A 21,367-nucleotide genomic window follows, 5' to 3' on the forward strand; every position below is an offset into this window, starting at 1 on the left:
CACATACACACACACACACATATCAACATATATATAAGTTGTTTGTCAGATTCTTTTCCATTACAGGTAATTATAAGATACTGAGTGTAGTTCCCTGTGTGATACAGCAGGTCCTCGTTGGTCATCTATTTTATATATAGTAGTGTGTGTCTGTTAATCCCAATCTCTTAATTTATCCCTCCCCTCCCCTCATGCATATTTATTTATTATTTCTATAGTGGGCCTCCTTGTCCCCTTTATGAAATCCTTACCAATTGAAATAATGAGGTCTCTTCGGAGGACAAAACCCACAAGTCTTTGGGACTCCCGGGACACCACCACTGGGAAGCCACTGTAAGTTGTTTCACTTATTATGGTCTCTACATCTTCCACAGTCATACTGTCCTGAGTAAGGACAGTCAACAAAGGATCATTTCTCCGGGGTTTCATCACATCCATTGCCAGGGTCTTATGAGCAAACTCTTCTTTGGCTTCAAGAAAGGGGTACCCATTGAGACGGATGTGGGCATCATAGATGCCCTCCCGCCCAAGAGCATCTGCCACCCACTTGCTTGTCATAGCTGCAGCCATCAGAGGCACAATGTATTCCAAGCCACCAGTTAGCTCAAACATTATGACAACAAGAGAAACGGTCATCCGAGTCACCCCACCTGCAAAAATAGACAACAGGCTACTTAGTGAAGGCTGGAAAAGTATAGGATTCATTACAGTTATGGACCTTTCACAGGCCCCATCCAGAAAAAGTTACTTACCAGAAACATCACTAAAAGGAGGCCCTTGCCTACAACTGCATAGACTCCTACAACTGCATTCAAACAAGTTTACAATGGACATGAGTTACACTTCTCAAAATAACCTCTACAAAAGATACCTCCTTCACTCTTGTGTCATTTGTTTATTGCTCCCCACCAACTCCCAATTATAAAAGTAATTGCATAAGATGTCTATGATTTATATAAAACCACAGACGTGAGAGGTTCTCTGGGACATGCAGGCCCACTGTAGAATAATTGGAAACTATATATATCTTTAAAGTATAAAGGAAAGTCTTACCTGTAAACTCACTGCCTAGAAATATGCTGAGTAAAAATTTCAAGCAACTTTTTTTCAGAACATATGTTTTTATATAGATGAATTTGTTTTATACGTTTAAATTCCCCACCATGCCTTTTCTCCTAACTTTATGTTAGGAATACTTTGCATATCACTACAAATTTATTTAAATTGTATTTTAAAATATTAAACATATTAGCATCACATTCAGTGGCTCTATGGTATAGCATTATATGGGTGTACCATAATTTATTTAACCAGTCCCTTATTGCACTTTTAGGTTGATTCCAGTTATTTGCTATTACACATAATACCATGATGAACATTCTTGTGCAGGTATTTTTGTCCAAATTTCTGGTTTCTTCCTCAATATAACAAAATTTGAGAGAATTCCTCTCAAAGGGGAGGAATGGAGATATACTGTAAAGAATGCCTTCTTAAAGCACTTGAAAATGGCAAACCCAACAAGAAATGGATAGTTTTTTTTTTAAAACCTACAGTCAGTTATGTATAGTATAAATCATCTTTACAATGCCACCTGGGTAGCAATTTCTTTGAAATCACTGCAAACAATACTCACCCAAGCAGGCTGCAGCCCCAACCATCGCATAAAGGCCAGGAGTGATGCAATCCGCTCCTTGACTGCACCAGCTATTGAAGATGGCCCAGTCATGGTGGTAATAAGCCAGCTGTTCCATCCCAACTCCCAAAAGCCGACCTGCTATAGCACCAACAGCCATGCTAGGGATAAAGAGACCAGAAGGAATCTGCAAAGAGAAAGCAACAGATGGTCAGTGAGAAGTGATGTAATTACGTGGCACGTGATAAGGGCTAGAGGACTGACCCTCTGCAAAGCGAACAGGCCAATGACAATCTAACTATGCACTATGCTAGCAAGTGGCTGCAAAGATCTGTGTAACACTACAGGGACTAGAGGTTCTCTGGGACGTGCAGGCAAGTACAACTGCAAAGATGCTTACCCTGATTCGGGGTCCATCAGGCAAGAGCCTGAACTCTCCAGACCAACACAGAACTGGAGGTAGAAATTAAGCCTTTCCCAAAGAAAAAGGAAAATAGATGGAGTTTCTCATATATGCAGACAGTTTACCCAATTTTGAATTCTTATCAACAGCAATTACCCTTTATTGACTATCTACAATGCTCTATGTTGGATGCTCTACAGACTGGATTTTGTGGGTTCTTTACAACCATCCCAAGAGGCGAGTGTTATTATCCTCAATTCACAAGCGATCTAAGGTACAGAGAGGTTAAGAACTCATCCAAGGCCAAGATTTAGTAAATGTTGGTGATGGGTTTAAATGTAATGCTTCTAATCACTCTCATGTATTGAATCTTGACCCACTGCCCACACAAAAAGGATGGCATATGAGGTTTCAGTTTAATAGTATAAAAGAAAGAATAAATTAGTTTTTTAATGAGGTAGTGACTATGGTTGCATGACTGTCCCCAAAAAGGAACCCCCATCTGTCTCCTCTTTTTTTTTTTTTTGAACTCCTAGAATGTAACTGGGGCTTCTCTGGTGGCTCAGTCAGTAAAGAAACCAGCTGCAAAGCAGGAGACAAGGGTTCAATCCCTGGGTCAGGATGATCCCCTAGAGAAGGAAATGGCAACCCACTCTATTATTCTTGCCTAGGAAATTCCATAGACAGAGGAGCCTGGTGGGCTACAGTCTATGGGATTGCAAGAGTCAGACATGACTTAGGGACTAAACCACCACCACCAGGATACAATAATGCATTGTCAATTTTCTGTGCTGAGAGAGGGAAAATGACGACAGGGATAACCCAAACAGCAGATTATTTTAAAATAGCTTTGATTCTAGAATATGTTTGAATTGGGGTGGGTCTGATGGTCTGCAAATTCACTTTTAAATGAAAGAATGAAGCCATGAGGTGCAAAGTAACTCAAGAAGCACTGCAAATCTGTTCAACATGTTGAGGATGGATATGAATTCAGAGATTAGTGTACTCCCTAAACTGCACTGTTGGCCCTTATTTTCTGTTTTAAATCTATTTCTCTAGAGAATAGAGCAAATACATTGGTAGTTCAGTGCTAAAGAAAAGAAGGGCTTCCCTGGTGGCTACAGATAAAGAATCTGCCTGAAATGGAGGAAACTCAGGTTTAATCCCCGGGTCAGGAATATCCCCGGGTCTGGAAGATCCCCTGAAGAAGGGAATGGCAACCTACTCCAGTATTGTTGCCTGGACACATAAAAACCAAGGAAGATGAGGAAAATACAGATTTTCCTTCTTGATTTCTTCTGACACATGGAAATTATCATGAGTACTGAAAATAAAAGATACTGGCCTGATGTCAGCTTTTGATAATCTAAGTATTAATTTAGGGTCACCTATGAAGTTCTTGATAATTGGACACTATTAACAACTATAAAAAATACATTTAGCTATATATTGGGTTGAACCATATGAAATTGCTATTTCAGTGGTTAAAATGGTTGGCAACTTTATCTGGTTCAACCAACTACTTTGCTTTATTGGTAAACGCCAAAGCCACTTTATAAGGACCAAATATGTGCTGGTCAGATATTGTTTTGATACAAAATGCACTGGGATAAATACCTTACCATCCTTTTTGAGTGGCAAAATATGTTTTCCACAGAAAAGGAGGAAACATTTCTACTTTTAAAATCTCATCACTGAGGTTTACATTTGGCCTCAAACTAGGCTTGGGCAATTTTAGCTAGCCATACAATTGTCTAAGAAGTTATGAGGATATTGAGGATATGTGCGGGTAAAAGGGGCCTGGGGTGGGTTAGTGGACAACGCTAGGTGAAGGTGGACATACCCCACGAACTATGAGAATTTTATGGTATCTTGGCTTTGCCCTGAAAACCTACAGACACACAAATATCCAGGAAGGCCCAAAAGAATCTCCTCACCTTCATGCCAAAGGTGAATATAGTGATGACAATTTTCAGTATGAGTGTCAAGGCCAGCTGCCACATTGCACTGTAGACGCCCACGCCAGCTGGTCTGTCGGGCAGCTCACCCGCCTTGCTTGTGTTGAAACGGTTCTTATAATCACAGAGTTTGGAGGAGTCCAGGAGGCCACAGTCATTGAACAGCTCAGAGATGAGCTCACTTGTGCTCACTCGGGTATATTCATTGGGGAAAGCCAGGATGGCAGTGATGGCTGTCACGACAAGAACCTCTACAACAGGATACTTGCCCAACTGGGTAGTCTTCCGCTTCCGACACCAGGCAATATTAGTGCGGATAAAAAGAGCTCCCCACAGCCCACCAAATATGCCCAGCAGAATGAAGGGCACAAGCTCAAAGAGATGCCATGGGGTGTGAAACTCCACATAAAATAGAACCAGGCAGCTGTTCCCAAACGGATTGATGGAGCGTAGAGTGAATGCTGCCACTAAAGCAGCGAAAAATGAACGCCACAGTGTTTTGAGGGGAAAGTAGTAGCTGACCTATAGGAGAAAAAGCGAGAAAATCAACTCAAGTCAATATGCAGGAACTATTTGGGGTGAAAAATTGTGCTGTGGCAATTCGAGCTAAGGATGAAAATGGCCTGGAAATTTCCAGTCCCGTGGCAAAGCACTAGAGTTGGGCAGAGCAATTCGGGACTGCAGTATACATAGACAATGGCCAGAATTCCTGGCACAAAATCACAAGCGTGGCTCTACAGACAAATAAAAGCAGTTACCTCTTCTAGGCTGAATAATACTCCACCAATAGGTGCCCCAAAGGCTACAGATACACCAGCAGCAGCGGCAGCTGACAAGACCTATGATTCAAAACTCAAAATTAGTGATAGGATAAGGCCACGTTCCTACCTTCAGTCACACTTTAAAGGGAATATTGGTGGCTACCAAATGTAAACAAAACAAAGAAAACTTTACCTGCTCTATACCCAGCTTATCAAAAATGAAGTTCAACATATATTTACTTTGAGAGCAAACATTATCCGCTGAATCTTGAACACATGGTTCACATGCTGGAACATGTAGAGGGCCTTGCCTTTGTAATTAATTTAGGCATGTACTTGATTCCAAATTATGCTCCCATCCCCCATACTCCCAATTCCACAACTGATTTATGGTCTGTAAGACCTATTCACCACCTAAATGAAGTATTTCCAGTTATGTAATTTACATAGCACTTTCTTTAAAAGAAAAGCTTTTAAAATGAGATTTTAAAGATAGCTCTAATGATTCAAACTTGAAATAACGATTGGCTCACAGCTAATCAGAAACTGCAAATATTCAGACAAGAGGTATTTAGAGTTTCCTGTACTATGTGCCCTACTCCACACCTAGTAACCGATGGAAACAGAAATAGGAGGGTGACTAGAAGCAAAGTTGGGGATAGATTTTGAAGGGAACAGTCCTAAGACCTAAGTGTGTCTAGGTGTGGCAAGGAAAAGGGTAAGGAGAGAGAGAAAGAAGAAGCTGTCAGAGAGAAATCAAAAAGGACAAGGAGGTGGGGAAAGAGAGCAAGTGATATTTCAAGAGTACCATCTTTTTACGCAGTAGCCTTAGGCATGTGAATGTAAAAAGTGCATGATAAACACACCAACACACCAGAATTAATAGACCGAGAAAGTCAGTTTGTTGGATTCTGGTTGCTGTGGAGTGATATATGATGTGTGGTATCAAGGAGCTATTTTTAAAAGGAAGTTGAATAAAACTGACAGTTTTTAAAGAAAAAATAAAATGGTTCTTGGCAAATAGGTAGGTTTTTCTGGAAGTGCAAGATGGCCCAGGAAAATGAAGGGTATGGGGGAAACTCATCTCTGGTGCTAGCTGAGGAGGACTCTGAAATTCAAGACTAGAATGGCTTTCATCTAAGAAGGATGAGGACACTTAACACAGAACTTCAGAAAGGGGATTTCAGTGACTTTGTTTAGGATGAATTACGAGGGAGAGGAAGACTTGAACTGGCCAATAAGCTGTGGAGTGGAGTCTATCTATGCCCTTCTTTCTCAAATCTCTATTTTACGCTCAACCATCTGGCCACTATGACAAGGCCTGAGGCCATAAAAGGGTTACTGCTGATGGTGAGAACACCAGGAAAAAATAACTGCCAACTCTAAATAAGCAATAAGAAGTGAATGACATATTCAACTATTTATGAGTTTAGTTAGAAATATATGATATCTGTACGGAAAAACCACCAAATCAAACTCTTCTTTCATTTTATAAGAATTGTTTGAACAAAAATGCCAATTTTATATGAAATAAAATGAAAGTAATCACCAATCTACAGTTTCAAAGTCACCTCTACTTATGCAAAACCAGCAACAATCAACACTTTATTCTTGCCAGTTAAAATGTTTTTTTTTCATCTCTTTAGCTTCTGTTGTACATTACTCCTATCTAACAACTTCACCAATATAAGACTGCCTTTATGTATTTGACAGATAGCTAAACAACCTACTCAGATTTTCCTCTCTCTCTCCTGCTAGCCTACCTCTCCTGCCAGGAATTTTTCCCCTTGAACCATCAAAATGTATTCCATATTTGAAATTTCAATATCTTTGAGTTTTCTTCTGAGTCTTATGGGGAATTTTGCTTTTGCTTTCAGAATAAATCACGAGGTTCTAATTTTGTGAAAAATCCTCTTCAATGAAATAACCTTGGTCTTGACCCATTCCATATGTGATTTCTTTGTAATTCAAGGGAAAAAAAAAAGCAAGAACCATTATTTTCTCAAATTCTTAATTATAGCAGGAAAAAAGTAACCAATGAATTGGAACGTCTTAAAAAATGGTCTTCCTCCTCAAAATGACATATATTAACAACTGTATAAACATGAGAACAACTATAGAGATATTTCAGTGGGACTAATTTGCAGAGGTGGAGGGCAGGGAGAGAAAAATCGAATACACAGAAACAAATACAGTATGCTGTTAGGCAGAAATAAAAGATATAAAAGCTGGCATCTGAAACACATGCTGAACTTATATTCTTTCACAGGAATAAACTTCTTTTAAAAGCCTTCCATTATTTCTTCAACTTATTTTGTAACAGAAATCGCACATGCTTATACAGAATTATATATTATAAAAAGTTAAAGTCTTTACTTCTTCCTTACTAGCATCTACCTCACTTTCCCCCTCACCAGAAGTAGACATTTTTTTTTAACAGTTTGGGGTGAAACCACTTCTCAGCCATTTTTTCAAGGAGCATATATACACACTTAACAGAAACATTAACTGACTTTTACTATACACATTATTCTGAGATTGGCTTTTCAAAGTTTAATGGTATTTTATAGCCATCATTCCATGTTAGTATACCTAGCATTATCTCATTAAGAGCTGCATAGGATTCCAGAGTATGGACAGAATATTGTTTATTCGGTCAGTCCCCCACTGATGGCCATTTGGATTGCTTCAGTTTTTCACGATGTTGACAGATGCTGCACTGACTATCCCCACACACCTTTGTGCATACCTGGTAGAATGTCTGCAGGATAAATTTCTAGAAATGGAACTTTTGGGTCAAAGAGTATTTGCATTAACACCAGTAGAATCCCCCAATTCTCATCCCAGATTGTACCATTTGTGCTCTCAACAACAACAACAACAAAAAGAGACACTGGTAAAGTCATTTGTTATTACCTCTCTGCGCTTGGCTTCATTCTTCCTGTATTTGTTGAAGCAGTGGCACAGGATGTTCCCACAGCAGCAAGCCACGTGCACTAGGGGGCCCTCTTTGCCCAGGCTCAGGCCAGATGACACTGCCAGTACCAGTGTGATGGTTTTGATCATCAGGGTCCACTTACCCAAATAGCCCCTAATAATGAAACCACTCAAGATAGTTTTTATCTGCAGGTTAAAAACAGATTGAACACGGAGTAAGTAAGGAAACAAGGCTAAGAAGCAATAAATCTGGTCCTCATTATAGAAACTGCACCTTTTAAACAAGTGATACATAAAAGCTTGAAATAGTGATTCAAGTTTGGGAGGGGACCCAGGAGACCAAGAAAATGAGAAATGTTCTTAAAACTTTTATGTTCCCTTTTCTTTTGGGGGTGGGGGGGCGGCATGTGATAGCTGGGCAAGGGAGTACTGTTAAGTATGAGAGTGCATGTGTGTGGAGAAGGGGCAGCTGAGAGGGAGGGTGTTTTTCTTACTTTCCCTTACTAGCATAGCCTTGACTCTCTGCCAAAAAATCTGTAGCTATCACTTGATCAGGAAACAGAGAGAGGCAAGGCCATCCAGGTAACCTAAAATCTCAGTGGTTTCTGTCACTATCAAGTAATCTAAACCAAAAGTCGTTAGAAATAGGGTTTTAATCACCCTCCTTCTAGCCCAAATCATGTTGTAAAAAATGTAGCAAAATAGTTCCATTTCTTCTGCTCTAAAAAAGATGACAGTACCACTATTTTTTCAGACCAGAATCCTGCGATTTACCCTAAAAGCTTCTTGGTTAGGGAGTCAGGGAATTCTTCAGGGGGCTGGTTCACCAGGAACCCGTAGGAGGCTAGGAATCAACTCCCTTTAAATGTATATGCGGCCCAGTCTGGGAGGAAACTTAAGGGAAGATCTAGAAAGGCCCTAGACTGCCTCGGGATCCGATCTCATTTAATATTCAACTGCAGTATATGCTGGAATACATATTAAATGGTTTCAACTAAAAAGGATTAATTGTTGTTACCACTTATAAACCATTATAAACCATTTTAGAGACTCACCTCAGGGATTCCAGAGCCACAGGCATAAGGTGCAAACACCTTCACAAGAGATACAGCAAGGAAGGCAAATAGGAGAGCCCAGAGGACGTACATGAAATAATTGACTATGTAGGCAAAGGCTCCCTGGAACAGGGGAAAAGAAAGAAGTTGGTTTTAGCCTAGACAACCTCAGTGAGGCATGCAGCTCTTAAGTAATGGGTTTTCAGGAGAGGAGGTCAGAAAACAAACAAACAATATTAAATTGCTCAAAATGTTTCTTCCAGGCTGCCAGCAAAGCAACTACTAAAACACTGTCAGCTCATTTGCTACAGAAAATGAGAGGCTTTGTTCCACCCAAAGGAAAGTGAGGATGGCTTCTAAGGATGGACAAGAATGAAAATGTAAATTCACTTTCTATATGAGTGCTTTGATAGATTTTGTAGTCAAATATATATATATATATATATATATATATATATACACATATATATATATATACATACTATGTCGATTTCATTAAAAGTCTTAGCAGTCCTTTTATTGGAATGGCTGAACCTTGGCTACACATTTCAAGCGAAGGATGGCTCTAGAATTCCATTAAATTCACCTTTGGCTACTACCTACCTTGGTGTCAAATTCTCACAGGCGGTTATAAAATTCTTGGGTGTTTTTCTTAAAATAAGCAATGATATTCTGTAGAGATGACCACATCTTTGAGAGAATTTTGCCAGTGTAGTAGCAAAGGTGTAGTCGTTGAGTAGCAACAAGAATATGCAGTAAAACATTTTGGGCTGTGACCATCAGATAAAATCAGTGAGATGTCAGCCCAAAGAATAAAACAGAGATGACTATTTTTAAAAATGGAAATAATATTCTTATATCAGAATATATATATATTATTATATATTATAATGAAGTCTGCCAGAAAAGAAATCTGATTTTGACCATTAGTAAGGATTCACCACCATTAAAAGCCTTGCAAAATAGCTATGCCTTAAAAAAAACAAACAAACAATATTTTGAACATTGGCATATGACACTTGATGACAGAAACGTTAGAAGTTGAAACTCACTCAAATTACATGGATCACAAAACTCAGTGGACTTTTGCTGTCTTAAAACCTCCCTCCATGGGATTCTCCAGGCAAGAGTACTGGAGTGGGTTGCCATTTCCTTCTCCAGGGGATCTTCCTGACCCAGGGATCAAACCCAGATGTCCCGCATTCCAGGCAGATGCTTTAACCTCTGAGCCACCAGGGAAGCCCCTTAAAACCTAAAACACTATCAAAAAAATTCATTGACCTAGACAAGGAGAACCAAAACACTTAGGGTTTTTTTTTTTTTCTGAGTTATAATTTTGACATAGGGTTCCCATTATTTTAGTCCCTGAGAGGAACAAACGATTGCTCTCTCTTGGCCTTTAGAATGTAGCTAGGGAGGAAGAATACTCTATGAGGAGGAAACAAAGAGGAAAGGGGAAGAAAGGAGAAAATGGCTGAAACTGACTAGAGGCAGAGACTAGGAGGCCAAGTTCTTGGCAGCAGAACTCTTTAAAACCCAGAACTAACTCTCCCCAGGTAAGGATTTCACTCATTAAAGGGACAGCCAGAGAAAGTTATCACCTGAGCAAATCTCCAATTTGAAAGTTATGGTTGGAACACTTAAACACACATATACATAGCTCTAAAGGAGTAGCTTTGGGGAGCCTTGTGGTGATGGAATAACACTTCTACATTTTGATTGTGGTGGTGGCTACACAAATCTATATACGTACTAAAATTACAGTGAACTGTGCGCCTGCACATACACACTCTCTCTCTCTCCTTCCCCTTCTTTCTCTTCTATGCTCATAAAATGGGTGAAAATAAGGTCTGCAGGTTGCAACAATGTCACATTCTTTGTTTTGCTAGTGTACTATAAACACTTTGGCCACCTGATGTGAAGAGCCAACTCACTGGAAAAGACCCTGAGGGTGGGAAAGATTGAAGGCGCGAGGAGAAGGGGATGACAGAGGATGAGATGGTTGGATGGCATCACCAACTTGATGGACATGAGTTTGAGCAAACTCTGGGAGATGATGAAAGACAGGGAAGCCTGGCATGCTGCAGTCCATGGGGTCACAGAGTCAGCCATGACTGAGGGACTGGCCAACAACAAACACTTAAATGTTAGGGGCTTCCCAGGTGGTGCTAGTGGTTAAGAACCTGCCTGCCAATGCAGGAGACATAAGAGATGCTGGTTTGATCCCTGTGTTGGGAAGATCCCCTGGAGGAGACCATGGCAATCCACTCCAATATTCTTGCCTGGAGAATCCCATGGTCAGGGGAACCTAGCAGACTACAGACCATAGGGTTCCAAAGAGTCAGTCACAACTGAAGCGACTTAGCACAAATGCACACACACTTATGTCATGACTGGGGGAGGCTGGGTGAAGGGTATGGGAACCTTCTCGTACCTTGCTTTGCAACTTCCTGGGAATCTATAACTACTTCAAAAATGAAAGTTTTAAAAAATCAAGGAAATCTCTCTCTCACACACACACACACACACACACACACACACACACACACACACACACACACACAGACTCATGCTAAATTCCAGGGCTTCTCAAACTTTTCTCCATCCGAGAGGATGGGGGTGGGGTACCTAGACAGGAGCAGAGCTGAAATAGAGATTCTGTTTTATCTTAAACATGGAAATCCTTCATTCCTTTATAACAACTGTTTACATTTAATTTTTTTTTTTTAAATTTCTTCCAAATACTTGGGAAACACTGATACTCTGGGGAGGCACACAGCACATATGCTGAGGTTTCACATACCCTCCGGTATGCTGACCTTAACCCGGTTTGAGAAGCACAAACATAAACTTCTCACACGCATAGTATGCAGTTAATCCTCTAATTGACCTCTTTCACAAGCCAATATGCATAGTCAGATATGTACATAAATACTCTTATTTCTGACATTATTTTCTTACCCTTCTTTTGCCTTGACTGAGTCTAGGGGGGTGGTGTGCCCTTCAAATTGTTTGTGAACCAAAGTAGGTATGAAAATACATTTTAAAAGTACAAACAACTATTCCAGTCTTGTCCTTCTCACTTTCCTAACACAGTAGATGAGGAGTGAGCTGAGATGGTACCTGTTTTAGAAGTACCTGTGTAGAAGCCAGAGTGGAATTGGGCGTTGAGAGTTATTTCATGCGCTTTTGTGTTCAGTAGGAGAGATCTAACACACAGATCAAGTGGTAAGAGAAAGGTAAGGAACTGAAAAACAAAGTTACTTTTATATCCAAAATGATTTGCTAGAAGACAAGGACAAATGAAATTTTAATTTCAAAAGGGGGCCATGAACAATTTTATTCCTGGGTTTCTGCTATTTTGCTAAGGAATATATATTTTTTAATGTTCTAATACAATGCTCAGGGAAAATTTGCTTAAACACATTTTTAACCCATTCCATCTTTTGTTAGAAATTATAGCTTATCTATTGGCTGACTATGGCATTTCTATGGAAATTACTAGAGAAAGATTCAGTCACATCGTGTACTAAGAAGAAACACGGTTTGTTAAAAATACGCAAAAAGAAAAATATTTTGTTGTATAAGCATCAAACTCCACATGTCAGAAGATACAGAAACAACACTGCACTTAAACCACAGAGAAAGGCAGCTGGCACTGGTTCCCCTTTTCCTGAAAAGGAAAGTAAAGGAAGATGCCACAACTGGCACGAGGACAGTATAAGAAATGAAGTAAACGTAAGAATGATTAAGTCAGCAGTTCAGAGATCTTCACCATGTGTTACCTCATTTGTGCTGATAATAAGCTGGGACCAGCTATTCCACTCTGGGCATTTGTCTCTATTTTCAAAGGTGACATGGTTGGAGTTCCAGCAACAGTGTTCATGGTTAAACCAGATTCCTGATGTGCATATACCTTCTTTTAAATCTGTCATCCAGTGAGCAGAGATGTCTATCAAGCCAGCTAGGGAACCTGATTTGAGGGAAGTGAAGGAAAGGTTACGGTTGTAAGAGAAAATAAGGGAAAAGGAATCACAATAATGGACAAGTATATACATTTTCATTCTGTTTGCAACCTCCTTCTGCAACCTGATTGTCTGCTTACTTCTTACCTATTATCTCTGATAGATTTTACCTGTTTCAAATGCCTGTTCAAGAGGGGAAAAAAGCATTGTCTACACTAAACACTGTGTCTGCAGAATTTCTATATGGGAAACTTAGAAGAGAGCAAAGTGCTTGGGTTGGGGGTGAGGAGTGAGTTGAGGTGAGGAGGAGTAGCTGCCTCACCTGGCAAAGACTCTGCTTTGACTGAGAGTTGATGAAGACTGATCCATAAAGAAAGTCAAGTTTATTAAAGATTGTTTTATTCTCACTTTATACATAAGACTGAGAAAATGTGAACTGCCCATGTTGAAGAATATTATACGGCATGTATTTGAGATGGCTTGATGGGGGCAGTTGATGAAGACTATGAGGAGAAGGGCTCAGTCTTGACACTGATTTGGCACCAGAAACGAGGGAATTTGAGCAATGGCATGAAAGCACTCTAGGCTAAGGGAATGGAATTTATAAACGCAGAAACTGTGATATACATGGGAGATGAGATGAAGCTATAGGCAGGCTGAAGCCTCCTGAGCCTAGGGCATGAACTGGTTTTCTTAGTGAGAAGAAGCAAAAAATATTTTATATAGATCATTCCTCAAAGAAAATTATGAGAATGATTATGAGGATTATGAGGATTCGTGCACTATGGCTAATAGACTGATAGGGTTAAGATAGTTATAATACTTTCAATTCTGGCCTTCTCATCATTTCTGTTATCCAAATGAAGAAACACTGGAATAAAGAAATTAAATGGTTTAGAATCGTGCTTTAGGGAAATAGCAAAGACATCATAAAATTCACAGCCCCTGAATTCCCAGACTGTTCATGCATTCAGACACACTGCTTCTATTGTTGCTCTCCAATGCTTAAAAACAAAATACCCTGTGTGTATGAGGGGAAGAAAAATATTCACTGACCACCTAGTGACAAGACATACATTAAAGTTGAGGATATTACGCCCATGTTCCAACAGGCTGGAGGCTATACCGTGTGTATGTTTTGGTAGGTGCTAAGAGTGTTAATACAGGTTATTTATACACTTGAACAACCTAGTCAAATCTGACAAACTGTTTGAACCTACTCTCGGCTACTCCAGCCCCCATCGTCTCTTCCTTCTAAACCCTATTGCAACTTATTGCCTGAATTCAGAAAACTAAGTGATGTTAAAGAGTTTGGCTAATTCTCTGGTTGTTTCATGTGTGTGCGTCTTATTCTACCTAACCCTGGTACCCTGCATCCTATCCTCCCTTCTATGTCTCCCTCTTCTTTTCCCAGTTGGTTTCTTCCCTGGTTACAAATTTTAGCAGGTTTCCCCTACCCTAAAGAATGCAGTGCTTCCAGCTGTCCATGCTATCATTTCATGCTTCTGTCCCTGCTCTCCTTCCAATGACTACCCAGTAGCTCCAAAACTTCTACAATGGTTGCCTCCCCTTGAAATCTGGCTCCTGGGACTCCCTGGTGGTCCAGTGGTTAGGACTTGGTGCTTTCACTGCCAGGGCCCAGGTTCAATCTCTGGTCCAGGAGCTAAGATCGGGCATGCCACTAGGTGCAGCCAAAAGAAAAAAAAAAAAAATCTGGCTACTAATATTTATCTAAGATTTTTTTCAAGGTCACTTGTATCCTCCTAACTGCTCAACTATATAACCCTTTCTCAGCCCCCTTCCTTCTCTTCAGCCTCTGTGTAATATTTGACATTATAGCCCATTCAGTCTATTATGAGCCAGCTCTAAACTGTCTAGAACATATTCTCTCTTCTGTACGAGCCAGAGAATGTGCAGCATTAACACCCTAGACCATGGGTTGGAAAACTATGGCCTGAGGGTCAAATCCACCTCTGCATTTTTAAATAAAGCTTTTCTTGGTCACAGTCCAGCTTGTTTGTGTACCTACTATCTATGGCCACATTTGTGTTATAGAGACCATTTGGCCCACAAATCCTAAAATACTTAGTCTGGCTCTTTATAGAAAAAGCTTGCTGACCCCTGGCCCAGAAATAATCTTTGAAAACTCTGTTATGAATGAACAGTTTCTCATTTGCTGTGATTTTTTTTTTTTTTTTTAGCAAATGGACCTGCAGAGATTTAACTAACGTAGAAAACACAGGATAGTCACCAGATTTGGCTGTAACACACGAGCTGTTACCAAAGCGCACAGAATGAATCAAATAACAAACCGGATTTACTATGTGGTAGCCTGATGCCTCAAAAGTATCTGGGGGTAAACAAGCCTACTGGATCTTAGTTTCCTATCCCATGACAAAGAAACAAGGGATGGGATAGTGGAGAGTTAGTTTCTATGCATTGGAGAGGCAAGGGCAATGCCACAGCGTTCAAGAAAAATGGAGGTGTTTTATGTAAACAATGTGGCACATGGTGAACATCCCCTGCATGTCCCCCCGAGGAGCCCACTGACGGGAGATCGGGAGATGGGGCTGCGGGGTGCTATGACAGAATGGCAGCAGCTCCCACTAGCTGCTGTGATCATTTTATATGCCACGGCTCATGAATTATCTCTAAGTAACAGGAGCTTGTGAACAACTGGGTGCTGTGCTGAGTGCTATACATGTTGTACTTCATTTAATTCTCACAACAAACTTGCAAAATAGGTACTTTTATTATCCCTATTTTACAAGTCAGTCAACTAAAGCTTTCAAGGGTTAAGAAACCTGCCTAAAGTCACAAAACTAGCGGTCGGTAGGGCTGGGATTCAAATCCAAGAAGCCACAAACTAGAGCCTATGCTGTTAACTACCATTCCATCCCAACCACCTCCTGATTTCCCACCTAACTTCTATTTTAGCTCATTATTCCTAGTCTTCCTAGACCCATTTTTTTTAATGCCATGGGAATATAAATCTCAGCATTTCTGCCTGGTATTCTTGGTTTTCTGCTGCCGCCACAGGAGGGGAAGCCTGCTTAGGGACCTGTTTTGAAGCTGTATTGCAAAGCAAGTATACTATTCCTGCTGCTGTTGCTGCTAAGTCGCTTCAGTTGTGTTTGACTCTGTGCGACGCCATAGATGGCAGCCCACCAGGCTCCACCATCCCTGGGATTCCCCAGGCAAGAATATTTGAGTGGGTTGCCATTTCCTTCTCCAATGCATGAAAGTAAAGAGTGAAATCGAAGTCGCTCAGTTGTGTCCAACTCCAGCGACCCCATGGACTGAAGCCTACCAGGCTCCTCCGTCCATGGGATTTCCCAGGCAAGAGTACTGGAGTGGGGTGCCATTGCCTTCTCCGATACTATTCCTAGATAGACCATATAGTTGAGTGGCTTAGGAGCTTGATGGAGAAGGCAGGAAAAGGTAGTACCATCCCAGTACTCAACCACCATGAAAGAATAAGAGTGTAGGCCCCTTAAGGGTATGAGTCATGTCCTACATATTTTAACCCTAAATGAAGAGAGAAGATGTTTAAGAAGTAACTAAAAAAATCTTTCAAGAAGTCCTCTTCTACATCTTCTTTCCTAAATCCAACGTGAAAGAAAGCGAAAGTTTTAGTCACTCAGTCATGTCTGACTCTTTTGCAACCCCATGGACTATCACCCACCAGGCTCCTCTGTCCATAGGATTCTCCAGGCAAGAATACTAGAGTGGGTAGCCATGCACTCCTCCGGGGGATCTTCCTGACCCAGGGATCGAACCCAGGTCTCTTGCATTGGAGGCAGGTTCTTTACCCATGTGGGATATGTTAAAAAAACAGCTGGGAATTCCCTGGTGGTCTGGTGGTTAGGACTTGATGCTTTCACTGCCAGGGCATGGGTTCAATCCCTGGTCAGAGATCAAGATCCTGCCAGTCACAGAGTTGCTCCCACCCCTCCCCACCCCCCAAAATGAAAACAACAAAATAAAAACCCCATCTCCAACAGAAAGGTTCTTCCTCAAGATAAGCTCCAAAAGTCAGGGCTAACAGCACCTTAAGATGGATACAATATTTTATAGTATACAAATACACTTAAATGTGTTTCCTTATTTAATCTCATTTATTTAATGAAGGAGATGAGGTATCAATACCTCTTTACAGTTGAGGTCATCAAGCTTCCAAAAGGTCCATGAGTGATTTCTTTCATGTAGGAAAACAATAAGGCACAGCATTCAATTCAGTTCATGACTTGGGGAACGGGCACACCACAATTTTAGGAAATCTGTTTAGAAAGTTAACATGGTTTACCATACCTGATAAAAGCCCAATAAGTAGCATCAACAACCAGCCAGAAAAAGCATCGCTCACACTGTGAATTAAGGCCCATGTTGATTCTTTGCTTTTGTTGGTAATCTAGGGAGAAATGAGAAAACATTGATAGATTTTACACACACCCTTGCTTTTTCACATCAAAATGTGCAATAAAGAAACACAAAGACAAACCTATTGATTAGGAGACCAATTTAGAGTTACTTCTCAAATCTTCGGCTGAACCAAAGTCACCAAGAACTTTGAGGTTTATTGAACCTTGTTTTACCAAACCCCACCTTTATCTCCAGTATTGCAATGCCTGCAAGTACCTTATTCAAGGCTTCCCTATTCAGTAGCTAATTTCTTTTGTTTTTAATAAGGCCTTTGTCTTTTATTTATTATTTCTGGCTACACTGGGTCTCCGTTGTTGCACATGGACTTTCTTTAGTTGTGATGAGCAGGGGCTACTCTTTGTTGCAGTGTGCAAGCTTCTCACTGCAGTGGCTTCTCTTGTTGCAGAGTAGAGACTCCAGGCATGCAGGCTCCATAGTTATGGCACATGCGCTGAGTTGCCCCATGACATGTGGGATCTTCTTGGAGCAGGGATCGAACCCATGTCCCCTGCATTGGCTGGCAGATTCTTAACCATTGGACTACCAGAGAAGCCTTCTAGAGATTGTTTTGTTGTTGTTTGCTGTGCTAGGTCTTCGCTGCTGCTCAAGTTTTTCTCTAGTTGTGGAGAGCAGGGCCTACTCTCTAGTTGTGCTGACTGGGCTTCTCACTGTGGTGGCTTCTCTTGTTCTGTATTATGGGCTCTATGGTGCCTAGGCTTCAACAATTGCCGCCCGTGGGCTCAGCAGTTGCAGTTCCCAGGCTGGCACACAGACTTACGGGCTTAGTTTAGTTGCTCCTTGGCTTGTGGGATCTTCCCGGATCAGAAATTGAATACATGTCTCCTGCATTGGCAGGCAGATTCTTTACCACTAAGCCCCTTAGCTGCTAATTTCTTATAACATCAACCTGTTTTGCTTACTGTAGTGGTCTCCTTCTGGCCTGGACATCAGATAGTCCAAAAATGGTCTCACAGAAAATAGTCTGATTGTTTTTCAAAGAATAAATAAATATGGGCTTATTTGAGTGGTGAAAATACAATCTGAAGTTTACTACATGGGGCTGTAATTCAGGTCAGGTAAATTCTAGGACTTGATACCACAAACCCCTAACTGTACAGTGATTATAGTTCCTAAATGATATTAGGGATGATCTCTTTCATTTTCAAAAACCTGCTGGGAATATCTGCAGCTATCAAGAGGTACACAAATTTTTACCTTTTTAGGCCCTAGCCTTGTCAATTTAGCTCTTCAGTGCTCACATTTCAAAACCAAGCATTCTGACAACTTTGGCATTAGTACTTCTCCTTTCTCGGCCTCTATTTCTTATCTTTGAAATGGAAAGTGAGCTACCCCATCTTGATCTACAGCTACATCATGAGTAATAAATTATTGTGTGCATGTGCTGTGCTGTGCTTAGTTGCTCAGTCATGTCCGACTCTTTGCAACCCCATGGACTGTAGCCTGCCAGGCTCCTCTGTCCGTGGGGTTCTCCAAGCAAGAACATTGGAGTGGGTTGCCATTTCTTCCTCCAGGGGATCGTCCCAACCCAGGAATAGAACTTGTGCCTCCTGCATCTCCCTGCATTAGCAGGCAGATGTTAAAAGCACTTTAAAATTTCATTTAGACTCATGACTTTAAGTTTCCAATTGAAATGCTGAAAGTAGATGAGGTGACACTTTTCCCTGACAGTGTTTCCATTCAGATGATGAACAGCTAATGCTTAAAAAAGGTCTCCTTGAACATTTGATAAACACATTGCAATTGATTCTGAATTATTATTATTTGATATAATGTGTCTCAGATACAACCATATTGATATAATGGGAAATGTGCTCTTGTCATATCACAGGTGGCTTTCCCAATCTGAGTAACATGCTGAATAAGCAAATGATGACAACCTAAACTCTGAATTATATAGAGAAAAAAATTCTAAGGCTATAAAACTATATTTTAAAGTCTGCCTGATGAATTAATATAATAGAAAGAATATATGGATATGTTCCCAAATAGCATGAATCTTATTAAAAAACAAAATGTTTTATAGAGATCACCTTTTTGAGTTAGGAGAAGAAAACTCGGTGGGATTATCACAAATCTAAGGATTACAAAGAAATTTCTCAAAACCTGTACCTGGGACAATCCTGGGCTCAGGTGGTCATGACAAAAGCAGTTAGGAGCCAGGAAAGGAATGAAAAGTGACCTGAACCTGACTCAGGAGAGTCACTCAGGTCTGAGAGGAGGAAATCAGGAACTCAGGAGAAAATGGAGTCAACTTAAAAAGCAAATTTTAAATTTGGACTCAAAGCAGAAATAGTCAGAAAGAAAAAAAAATAATCATACCTACTGTTGGTTGAAGACATGTTCCCCACTGAATCAGGATGATGGGGGCTGAGGCCCCCTACCTTTTGAATAAGCTCTCCACATGCTCCTGACTCAGACTAGAAATTGTGATTCCCTGATTTAAATGATACTCAGCAATAAGTTAAAGGCAAATGACCTTGGTGGGCTACTCTGAGAAGTTTTCACATTACTTTGAAAAGACAAAAGTAGGGAGGTTCTCTTGTCATATTCAAAACAAAACTGAGCCATAGCTCTAAGTACTTCTATTAACTATCATACTAAATTAATGTCATTGATTTGAGTTTGATTGGTCTTGCCGTTTTTTTTAGTTGAGTGAGTAAATGTGCTTTGGTTTTATACTTGTAAAAGAGCTATAATCACAGGTTTATCCTGTAAGCTTCAGTAAACACTCTTTTCCTTTAAAAAAAGTCCACTCACTTTTCTTAGTTGTAAAAATTCTGCTTCAAGGGAAAACCATAAAGAAAGATGAGATGGGGAAGAAAGATTTTTGAAATTTATTTTGGTCCCTCCCACCAATTGTTTTCACCCTTCTACACAGGCATTTACACCCAATGATCCTTTTTAACCGCTCACTATAGGAAGATAAATCATTAAATATAAATTATTTTCAAGATGCCTTAAAAATAAAAATAAAATAAAACCCTACATGGCCAACAGAAAATAAATTCAGCCACATCCAGGGTAGAGGGTTATATATGTAAAGAATATATATTTTCAACTTCTTCTGATATTTCCTAACACTCAGCTCACAAAGCATCTTTTGTCTTACCTCTCGGTGCCTATCCCGGTCTCGAGACTTCTCTCTCACCCAATCAATTGTATTGAAATCATCATAGGTCCCCACACCAGGGATTGGCTCCTCCAAGAAGTCCATTATCCTATTTGAAGAACCTATTCCTCCACCATTGTATGACCTATTCTCTGGATTGAACAGAAAGAAGATATTAGTAATACAGACACTCTGGACGTTTTTAATACCTTTTTTTTTTTTTGAGCACCAGGAGGTGAGCCCTGAAACTATCAGATGACTAGTTAGGGTATGTTGATAAAGCAGAATGATCACCTGGCAGGAACATCATTCACATTCAGAGGTTTTTGTGGCTTAGGCACAAAATGATGAGCGTCTCGAGGCAGTGTGAATGGAAAGGGACAGATGAGAACGACAGTACAAAGGGAGAACTGACAGGAGTTGAAATACAGGGTAAAAGGATGTACGAAACAAAAGACAAGAGCTTGGAGCAGTTTAGATATTTCAGTTTATGTTTGGGGAGGAAGACAAAAGGGTCAAAGGTTTTTGCAGACAAATTACATCAGAAGCCATTTTATTAATGCATTTACAAGGCAGTAATTCAATCCTCAGAGGTGGCTTTTGCCTGAGTAGGGACGCCAAAGAAAGCATGTGGGTCTCTTCCAGAGTTAAGCTGGCTGGAATGTACATATTTCACTTCCCATGGATATAAGACTTTGATCTTTGATGTCATGGGCCTGTGGAAACTTTTACTGACTATGCCAGGACAGTCTAAGATTTCCAAGTAGAGATTTAAAGAAAAGTGCATGGCTCAGAAATGACAGGTCCCTCCCTGATCCTTCAACTGAAAGAAACATATCCATTTGGCCAACAATCACATTTACCTGCTTCATTTTTAGCACTTCTACTATAATAACTTAAGCAAATGCTTTATCTTCCTTTCTAGACTAGAAGCTCTTTGAGGGTAGCCCTATCTCTGATTCACCATTGCCTTCTCCAGTGTCTAGCACACAGCCACAACCCAGTAAATATCAGGTGAGCCCAAGTTTGTCTGATGAACCGTTGGGATGAGGGAGGAGTATTTAAACTCAGAAGTGGCACTTACACAAGGTTACTTAGTATTA

The 21,367-nt window shown here is 40.4% G+C and overlaps 1 protein-coding gene across 3 annotated transcripts in view; it reads right to left on the bottom strand.

Annotated features, from left to right (window-relative positions):
• Positions 1-21,367, bottom strand: part of CLCN5 (chloride voltage-gated channel 5) — a 208,782-nt gene that overhangs the window by 9,004 nt on the left and 178,411 nt on the right. For all 3 annotated transcript variants that reach the window (XM_012106711.4, XM_042242380.1, XM_042242381.1), the window contains 9 exons: positions 20,265-20,416; positions 17,024-17,123; positions 12,533-12,720; positions 8,748-8,870; positions 7,672-7,878; positions 4,753-4,833; positions 3,974-4,516; positions 1,634-1,820; positions 252-650 (listed from right to left, as the gene is read on the bottom strand). In XM_012106711.4, the coding sequence (XP_011962101.2) occupies positions 252-650; positions 1,634-1,820; positions 3,974-4,516; positions 4,753-4,833; positions 7,672-7,878; positions 8,748-8,870; positions 12,533-12,720; positions 17,024-17,123; positions 20,265-20,416 (1,980 nt within the window). The remainder of the gene's footprint in view (positions 1-251; positions 651-1,633; positions 1,821-3,973; positions 4,517-4,752; positions 4,834-7,671; positions 7,879-8,747; positions 8,871-12,532; positions 12,721-17,023; positions 17,124-20,264; positions 20,417-21,367) is intronic.

Source organism: Ovis aries, chromosome X (genome assembly GCF_016772045.2).
Source record: "Ovis aries strain OAR_USU_Benz2616 breed Rambouillet chromosome X, ARS-UI_Ramb_v3.0, whole genome shotgun sequence".
Classification (NCBI taxonomy): domain Eukaryota; kingdom Metazoa; phylum Chordata; class Mammalia; order Artiodactyla; family Bovidae; genus Ovis; species Ovis aries.